The sequence below is a fragment of the Hylaeus volcanicus genome, chromosome 4 (assembly GCF_026283585.1).
Source record: "Hylaeus volcanicus isolate JK05 chromosome 4, UHH_iyHylVolc1.0_haploid, whole genome shotgun sequence".
In the NCBI taxonomy this organism is placed as follows: Eukaryota; Metazoa; Arthropoda; class Insecta; order Hymenoptera; family Colletidae; genus Hylaeus; species Hylaeus volcanicus.
Genome location: NC_071979.1, coordinates 30,615,534 through 30,625,395, shown reverse-complemented (window position 1 = coordinate 30,625,395; position 9,862 = coordinate 30,615,534). Strand labels below are relative to the sequence as shown.

The 9,862-nt window shown below is 46.5% G+C and overlaps 1 protein-coding gene across 5 annotated transcripts in view; it reads right to left on the bottom strand.

Moving 5' to 3' along the window:
- Positions 1-9,209, bottom strand: part of LOC128874676 (disintegrin and metalloproteinase domain-containing protein 10-like) — a 15,249-nt gene extending 6,040 nt beyond the window's left edge. Inside the window, exons 1-6 of one of the 5 annotated variants that reach the window (XR_008456686.1) lie at positions 8,535-9,058; positions 5,982-6,623; positions 4,561-4,705; positions 2,525-2,643; positions 365-608; positions 87-221 (exon numbers count right to left, since the gene is read on the bottom strand). Coding sequence is in view for 3 of the 5 variants with exons in the window: in XM_054119613.1 (XP_053975588.1) it covers positions 87-221; positions 365-608; positions 2,525-2,643; positions 4,561-4,705; positions 5,982-6,330 (992 nt within the window). In the remaining 2 variants the exon portion in view is untranslated. Of the gene's footprint in view, positions 1-86; positions 222-364; positions 609-2,524; positions 2,644-4,560; positions 4,706-5,981; positions 6,624-8,534; positions 9,059-9,094 lie in introns of those variants that run through there. The other 4 variants (XR_008456687.1, XM_054119613.1, XM_054119611.1 and 1 more) reach the window with 4 other exon arrangements.
- Between the last annotated feature and the right edge of the window lie 653 nt (positions 9,210-9,862).

The window sequence follows — 9,862 nt, the reverse complement described above, 5'->3', positions numbered from 1 at the left end:
GAAACGAAACGAAACGAAACGAAACGAAACGAAACGAAACGAAACGACAGATTTTGCTTCTTCGTTTTGATACGAAAAGAACTCACGTGTCTGTAGGTGGTGCATCGTTATTCTTCTCCAAAATTAAAACTCGTGCGCTGTTCTCCCTCGAGTAAAGAGCAACGTTTTCGCCGAGCAGAGGTTCGTAAAATGTCCGAGAATTGTTCTCGCGACTGTACTCTCTGAAAACGTTTGAAAAAACTATTTTAAAGCCAGTTTCGATTTTGACTCGAACGGCAACGATTCTGTAGGAACTCGTACGTCGCGCCTCGTTGGCTCGTTAGTAACCAATCGGCTGTTGGAGGTGACGAGATGATTTACTCACCTTCTCAGCGATTCCCGAAGAGTCCCACGGTGCAGTCGGTGACTGGCGCACGGCAGTGAACGCTGCGGAGTCAACACGTCCGAAGCACGATAAGCTATGCTGTGATAGGGCGGTGACGTATCCTCGTTTGTATTCAAGTATCTGCTCGTAGGCTCGATATAATATTCTTCGAATCTGGTAACGACGGTGCCGTCGAAGAGACCGTCATCCGTTACGATGCCCTGCACCGTGGCGGTCTCGTCTTCTATGAATCGAACCAAACAACAATTTACCGAGTGTATTAGCTTTTACATATACTTGGTAGTACTTGAGATTTTCATTCTAGTTGCGATACGTAATCCCTCGCCTTTGGAATCTTCCAAGCATCGTTTCTCGAGGACGTTAGCTAACTTGGTTTCGTCTGTTTCCGGCTGACCCGATAGGTTTCTCTTGTTCGAAAATTGTCTCCGTTAGGGAGAAGAGACAGATGGAAAGGACGAAGGGAACGAAGCGAACTCGGGGAACAACGAGAAATGAGAAATGAGAAATGAGAAATGAGAAATGAGAAACGAGAAACGAGAAACGACCAACGATGGGAGGAGGTATTAATTTCCGTCATAGACGTCGCGTCGTCTTCGTCGAGAATTACATCGTTTCGACAATTTCATAATTTCCGGGACGCTTACTCGGGCGTTCGTCGAGCAAGAAACTGGGTCGTTGCAAACCGTGGGGAGTCGCGCATCTTTCGAACGGGACAAACTCGATCGCAACACTGGCAAAACAAAACAGCTGTGACGACTTGATCGACACGCGCGACGTTAACGGAATTAACTCGAGTCGAAACAAAAACAAGACGTATGTATTTCTATTTTGATTTCTATCGTTAAACGGTTTACGACGCAAACTTGAGCAGCATCGAGTTGAACCGATTAATCGGCGGTTACGCGACTAGGAGGCAGAGCTGGAATTGGAACGACCGATGGAACGAACAACGAGGGAATTAGCGAAAAGCTTTCTCCGCTATTAAGTGTTTTAAATCCCTCGGCGGAAATCGCCGTGCACGGGGGGTAAATTCATCCTCGTACTAATCGATACCCTCCGACAAAGGAAACGATCGAACAAAGGATTCCCCGGCTCAAACGTATCCACCCCCTGACGCGCAACTACGGACGGATGAGATTACCATTTAATCGAGAATCGAACATTTGCCCGCGAATTTCCGTGGGATTCGATTCGGCATGTACGACGATCACCGTTCCGCGTTCTGCGCTTCGTACTCGATCGATGAGAAAATGGAGACAGAGTGTAGGATGTAAGCCAGTTTGGACGAGGAAACCGAGAAATCAACAGTTTCGAGGATAACTAACTCGAATCACACATATTAGAGATATAAATACGTTGGTGTTGTAATCGTCCTATTTTCTCGGGGCCAAGCTTCGACTCGATATTCCGCTTCACGCGGGCGGTAAGTACCTCCGGAAACCAATCCGCTTAATTCGGTTCAACTCGAAAAGAGAACGTGGACGAAAGAAAAGAGACCGATCGAATCGAATCGAATCGATAGATCAAGGGAGAAGCGGAGCGATTCTACTCGCTTGCTATTCGATACTCTATTTTGCAGCGGAAGCGCGAAAAAGAACCATCGGATGTCTTTCGTTTATGGCGAATTGTATTAGCCGTTTTTCTTACCGACGCTGACGCGATCATCGTTTCCGTTCCGAAAGTTCAAATATACATGCGTGCGCGTGTGCCACAAGTGTGACCGCGGTTCAACAAGTTACGCGAACGTTGCTGGGATATTTCGCTGTTTGAACACGAATGGAATGGGGTGGGTTGTTGTTAGGGTGACTACACGATATTTTCGGACACTCGAGGAGAATCGCGTCGATCGCGAGGCGACGTCAACGTCGTCGTGTTCGCGATCAAGTTTCCAAGATTTGGCGAGGGTTGCGATTAGACTGCGGTTCAACTGTTTCGGTGATCGAAATTCTATCGCAGGCTTCTCGTGCACCGCACCGTTCGGCAAGCGTATCTGCTCGATAGAAAGTTCTTGGGTAGCAACATTCTCGTGTAATCGGGGAGCCCGATACCGACCAACTCACGGATACGAGAGACTGATGGTCACGGCCACGGGAAGAAAATTCAGAGATATATGTATACGCGAATGTAAAGCAAACTCACCCAACACGGTGCCTACATAAGAGTGTGACGTGTCAAAAAGGATCGGTCCGTTGGTGCTCTCAAACGTCGCATCTTTGCTAAACAATTCCATGTCTCGAATCAAACGTAACGTCCACTGTCTGAAATAAAAACACATAGGTGCCGTTAAATCATCAGCTTGATTTTATGCGATCGGTAAAACCATTTTAGTATAATAGTAATTTCAAATTCGACGCGCAAAAATCCGATAACGCGAAGCCTGATACGAGAATGTATCACGTCTGACTAGTCGGACGAAAACCACGCGTTAAGATCGCGACCCGTTGTTCCTCGCGATTCAGTCGATTGTTTCTCGCTGACCATGCTGCCGGATGATACATTCTCGAGACGATTAACCTTTATATTACGAGTTTTCTCGAAAGTCAACAGCGTGACGGTGCAACAGGGCGTTAAGTCGAAGGACGAAACCAAGCAAACGACAACGTTAGCAGCGGATCAACGTCGCTCGAACAAGCCAGACGAGCCATATTAAATTTAGAAACGTGAAAGGATTCGAGTGTCCGCGTCCTCGTTCGAGGTTCGCGTTCGTGACGTGACGTGACGTGACGTGACATTGAAACAGAGGATCGGATCAACCGCGATCGCGTATGCAACGCGACGTATAATCCCGAATTCGACAATAAATGGATTAGGTTTAATTAAATTCGCGGTAGCAGGATTACGAGAAAATATTTTAATTTTGTTCCGGTATTCGACGAATCTGCACTGCATCTATTCCAGGGAACGAAAAAGAAAAAAGAAAAAAGAAAAAAGAAAAAAGAAAAGTAACGATGAGTCTTATTCTCAGAACTCGGACAATTTTCGTTTCGCAACCTCTATTCGATTCGAAACGTTTTCCTATCTGTGGTTACGATTCGACGATTGGACAAATAATTGAAAATGGATCGCGTTAAATCATCTCGCAGATTGACTCGGTTTTGCAACCTTCGAATAACTCACGAACTCGAATCTGGCCGTCTTTTGGAAATCCATTCGCGCTACACAGCTTGGTCGATATTTGTCGGTAATGTTGGCCGAACAGCGCGCTGGATTTCTCATAAAAGTTATACGACAAGTTGCGACACACGCGGTGAATCCCGTCTAACGAATCCAATAACTAGGGCTTACGCGAACACCATTTTCTTATGGCAAAAACAACAATCTAATAGATACCGTTTATTTACTTGTCGTACACGACCCGCGAGCAACAACGGACAATGCGATGTCCGATGCCGACGCGACGTCTCGCTCGCATCCACCATTTGCACGAGGCGCGCCTTATCCCTTTTTCCTTTTGCCATTCTCTTTGCCGGTTCGTGGCAGATGTAGCAGGCTGGAAACACCGACAACGGGCGAGAAAAGTGTAACGTAAAATGATGCAACGGGAACAAGAAGAAGAAGAGAGAGAAGAATGGGAGCAACCATCGAGGACGAAGCGAACAGTCAAACCTACCTATATCTATCGTTGCTTTACATTTTATTACTTGTCGCGAATTCAACTAATTTGCATAAAGAGACAAAGATAACACGTCTTCGACGACGACGTGACTCGCGGTGACGTGATCAAGTGAATCGTTTGCGATTCGCGTATCGAGGAGGAATTGGTCATCGTGGCAACCGGTACGAACGAATTCTTGCGGCGCTACACAGCGTCCGCAGAGCCGAGGACGCTGAGGTATCGTCTGGTTCGTCGTCCGTGGCTTCGCGGCTCAACACCGGACCGATTTGCTGCGAATAGAGAGACGCGAGAGATGCGTGCGTTTTACTCGTCGCCTTATAAGGCCTCGAAACGTTCGATCAAATTGACAAACGAAAGGCACGTTTGGTTCCTCTCGTGTCCTCGATCGTTCGATTTCGATTAAAAATGATAAAAAAAAAAAAAAAAAAGGAATATGTCGTGACCAAACCATCCGGCCAATTATCCACACGGCGTGTCAGTGTCATCGCCATCGTCGCCATCGGCATCGCGCCGACATGCCTGGGCTGGCTAGTTTTGCTAGGACTCGAGAGATACTCACTTGTCGAGCGCTTTCAGGTGCAGCAGCAGGTGATCGTCGACGACGTCGGTGACATCGCGACGCATCCGATTACGACGTTGTCTCAAGGCCGCGGTATCGTAAGAGGCCACCTCGTAATAGCCGATGTACGAGCCGTGAGTGATACCTGAAACACCGTTCCAATACGATTGGTATATCGTTTCGTTATACCAAACACATTGGAAAAGTCGAAAGAGTTTCTCATCTCGCATACAATTAGTCCCTCTTCGGTCGCCGAGTCCAGTCGAGTCGTGTCGTGTCAGAAAATATCGAATTGCGAGCGGATGCGGACCCGGACCGCATACCTCGATTAACAGAGATCTGCTCACGCCTCTCCTCTTTTTCTCGCTACCATAGCGGTAGAATAGAATAGAATGGGACAAAGAGACGTACCACTTTGCGCCATTTCGAGGATCTTGCGAGATTCGAAAGAGCGTGGGCGGGGATAGACTTTCACTGTCGCGTCTGAAACAAATACCGGCGTATACCTACCGTACAAATTTCGCGAGACAATTTTTTCGTGAGCGGCACGCATCGAGTCGTGAGATGCGTGAAAAGTAATCTATTTCCCAGAGATAATTTCAACTATTATGTTTAATTTTAAACTTGGAATAAATCCTTTTTTCGATCATTATTTCAGCGAAAATTTACGAGAATAATAATTGTTTTTCACGGTACAGGTGAACGCGTAACCGGCGTAACTGGGAGTAGTAGGCATACGTATACGTGATGTTCGCTGTATTGGTGCGTGCGTGCATGCGTGCGTAATGTATAATTAGCGGCACCAAACGGATTCGAGCATCGAGAAAGAGAGGTAACGAGAGTGTTCCGTGTGCGACGCGAGTATCTAGCATCGTGTACTTACAATTAGACTATGTACCATTCAGGGTCGCGTTTCCATTGTTTCTCGGCAAGTACCATTCGAGAACAAAGAGGACGCTCGGGACAAAGCGTGGAATGTCGACTATTAAAGTAGATTTTCGCACCGGGAGCAGAGTTTAACGGCACCTTGCGACGCTTTCCGGACGCGTATCGTTGAGTTTGCAGGTTACGCAAGAACATCCGATAATCTAATTACCACGAGTCGTTATCGATGCCTCGGTCCGCGGCAATTTGCAACGCGCCTCATACTCTCTCGAACTAACGCTTTGCACCGAGAATTGGTAGCAATTGGTACCAGAGGCCGAGGCCTGACAACGACGTTCAGGTGTCCTTACTCGGACGTGTATGCACCTTGTTCTGATGTCTATCCCACGCCTCGCACCGACTTTGACATTTCTATCCACCTAACGTTAGCGGACAACTTGATTGCAACTTGCTACGAAATAAATGAATCATGTTCTTCGGCAATTAACAAGAGACCAGTATTTGCTGTAAATGTATGGGAATCGAACATGACTCACCTGTGTGCGGTGGTGCGGAATGAAGAGGCGAAGCATTGACAACGGTGAAAAAGCAAGCGAACATCAGGAAGAAAATCAGGAGAGTTCCAAACGTAGAAAATCTCTTTAACGTCAATGGGTACATCGCAGCCTTCTTCGCCCCACTGTGCCCTCTTGTATCCTCCTTCTCTTCCGCCGCCTCTTCCTCGTCTTCGTCCTCGTTTTTGTCGTGTTTGTCGTGTTTGTCGTCTTTGTCGTCGTCCCCGTCCCCGTCGTCGTCGTCGTCGTCGTCGTCGTCGTCGTCGTCGTCGTCCCCGTCGTCGTCGTCCCCTGCCCCTTCTCCGTCGATGACCAGAGCCGTAGTAGGCATCGGCACGACGTTCTCAGACCCAACAACTAATAGCGCTATCTGCCTCTCGATGAACAGCCGACCACCGCGCTTTGCAAGTCACCCGTCAGGTTCATCTTTCTTTCTTGCTCGTCCGCTCTCTCCTTCTTCCTTCGCGTCTTCCTTCTCCTCCTTCGACAAACGTGATTCCGCCACGTCCTCTTTCTTTCTTCTCCGTAACCCGCTCAACCTTCGACCCTTCCACGCTATCAGCTTTTTTTAATCGGCCCTCTATTCGCTTTTCTTTCGATGCTCTCACCGATCGATTTCACCAGCTGAAAAAAAGATCAAAGAATGAATATCTGGATGCATCCTGTAACTGTTTCGGTTTGCGTGGGCAATTTCTCACGGGAACTAGGCCGGATTTGGTTTAAGTTTGAGTTGTGAAACTTGGAATTCGGCACCAAGGTCCGTTAAATAATGCGTAGCGTCGATAAAGTGACCTGATGCTAATAGAATAATTTCCAATGTCGCTCCAAGAAAACGTTAAGTATCGTATAAGCTGTTTAGATGTACCATACGAATACTACATATAAATCTTTGATATATCTCTACGTTTTTTCTTTGGTTACAAAGTTACTAATGTGTAATATAGTTTGTATTAGTCGAAAGTCATTGAGATAAATCCTTCGTGACTAACTTTCACGCGGATAACCACCCTTATGCAATGTCCGTCCGATAAGCGAGCGTTTAACGTTCGGTTTTCCCGTTAAACGATGATTACTTTTACGCGCCGGCGCCGTCGACTAGAGATTCAGAATAAAGGGTTCCAACGACGACCACGTGCTCGACAACGCGTATCGAGTATGTACCGCCCGCACCGTCTCGTTATGCCAGGATCGTGTACGAATCATTTTTAATAATCATTTCTTTTTGCAACGACTAATCGACGATACGTAACACGCCTTAAACTCTCGCAAAGGTAATCCTCTGTTCCACCTTTCTTGTGTTGGATGAATTTTTTTAGCAAAAAGCTTTCTCGCTAATGAATAATCGCACGTGTTTCCTCGAAAAGTAAACGTGTCCGAGAAATCATTTCCGTCGGACATCTCGCTGGCACTTGAAATACGTTTTACGTTTTACGTTTTACGTTTTACGTTTTCCGTGACATTTAAATCTACCGTGGTGCGCACGCAAGTCCAGCCTATACACCATGTACTTTGCACCGATATACATGTATGTAGTATTGTATCATTGTTTGGTGTGGTATGGTTTGGTTTGGTTGGGTTACCTCTGGCATGTTGTACGAAGCAACATTTCACGAGTGCAGTTTGATACGTTACGTCTGAACAAATATCATGGTGGTGATGAAACGTGCTACGAGAATGGCAATTATATGTATATGTATACTATACCATGTTTCGAATACTAATGGTGCGTTCCCAACGTGTACGGCAAATGTTCATCGAACATATAAAAATGTCCGTTGATGTGCCGTGTGCCAAATACACTGATCGACCTCGACGAATCTGTTTTACGAAACATAATTCGATTCGATCATTCCCTGATACGAGTTCGAGTTTAAACTGTCGATACAATTCTAATCACAATATTGACAATTATCAACCAGCACGCTACAAAATAGGACATCTCGTCGTTCTAAAGGATGAATAAATATACGTATATATATATATATGTACGTAAACGCGTGTAACGTCAACAAGAGGTAACGATTCGACTTGCGTTCTCTACGAACAAACAAATTTCGTGTACCATAAACTAGCGTATGAGTTTTCTGTATGTCGTTTCCGGTTTCCGGATCCGCGGACGTGCACACGAGTAACACCCGCCACCCTTATTTTTGTCGTCTATTCGAACGTATTCCGCACAGAAGAATGAATTGGTGTAAACGTACCCTGAGGTGACTCGAGCTCAGAGCTCAGAGATCGCTCGGAGATCGCTCGGAACAAGAGAGAAAGAGAGAGAAACCTGGCATCGTTCTCGGTCAACTTACCATTCCCTTTGACAGTTGTACGAGTGGGAGAACGTATGTATAATGTATAGAGAAGAGGGACTTGGAGCAATGGGCTCGAGGAAAAAATGATGTACGTAAGTTGATGCTTGATCGTGCGAACATTGCTGAAGAGTGATGGGACAGAAAGTAAAAAGAGGAGAGCGATGCACGTAGAATATTACGCGTGCTCGCCGACTCTTGCACTCGCATACTATCCGACTCCGACGCCTACCTATGCACAGCGAGAGAGGCTCGATTCTACCCACGGGCTGGCGTCCTTTCCGCCGGGATTTTCGTCCTTCCAACCGGTTCTCGTTCGATTACTCATTTATGCGGTCATCGTACCGCATTCTGTCGCACGACACCAAACTTTCCACGATATCGCACGCATGTGTCACGCAATCTGTTCCCTCTCGAAGGTGAACAAACAGAAAGTTCATAGCCGGACGGATAGATGGACAGAAACGAAAAGAAACCGCGGACGATACGATTCTTACATACAAACACGACAGGGACGTGTACCTGCGTTCCGCTTCGCGTCGCACTGACGATTGACGAAAACACTCGTGTTCGTGTTCGTGTCGTGTCGTGTCGTGTCGTGTCGTGTCGTGTCGCGTCGCGTCGCGTAAACCAAGCCTCCGAGGACAACGACTTCCCTCACTAGGAGCGCCTTCGACTTCGACCCAGCTGTGCTGCTCCCTTCTGCGGCCGCCAAACGAACCCTCCTTCTTCGTTCGTTCTTATCGACTTGTTAGCGCGTTCTCTCTTCTCCCGCGGTGCGGTGATACCTACCCCACGGCTTGACGTGACCAGCGCTTTCCAATACTGGCACCTCCTTGTATATGTATATGTGTACATATACGCGCCATCGAATCCCGACAGTCCCGAGACACTGGCGCTAAATCCCTCTCTTCGACGTCCAATTGTGACGTCGAACTCCCACTTTTGTGTGTGTAACTTGACCTTAGCCGTCGGTAGAAGGCAAGGGGGTCGAAAGGTACGCGTAATATATCGAATCCACGATTTTAGTTAGCACCAATTTGATAGGTAGCGCTAGTAGATCGCGAAACATACTTATCGTTAGCCTATCGATGATCTTGATCATCAACAAACACCGATATGGTTGGTTGGCCACAAATGAAATGTGTACAACACTGTTACGATATCTTTCGCCTTACTTTACGTATATTGCTACAATTGCCATTTAATTGTACAGCTACAAAGTGATGCTGGTAATAATCTCTGAAAAAAATAGAAAGATTGTACAGCTACCAAGTCTTCTTAGTTTAAATACCATTCTCTTAATCGGTATTGGTAGAGATAATCTAATAGAATGGGTGGGTCCAGAAAGGCCACCGGTGGCCACCGGTTGCACCTTGGTAGTAGCCAGCCTATAGCTGAACTATAGTAATACTGATTTTGATACTAGTGGCGCCATCTGTGAGAAAAAGTTGAAGTTTCAAGTGGAAATAGTTTCCACTGTTGCCGCTAGATAACGCCATCAACTAAAGAGTCGATCATTATTGTTACGTTGAATAACTATTTATAAAAATGAGAAAT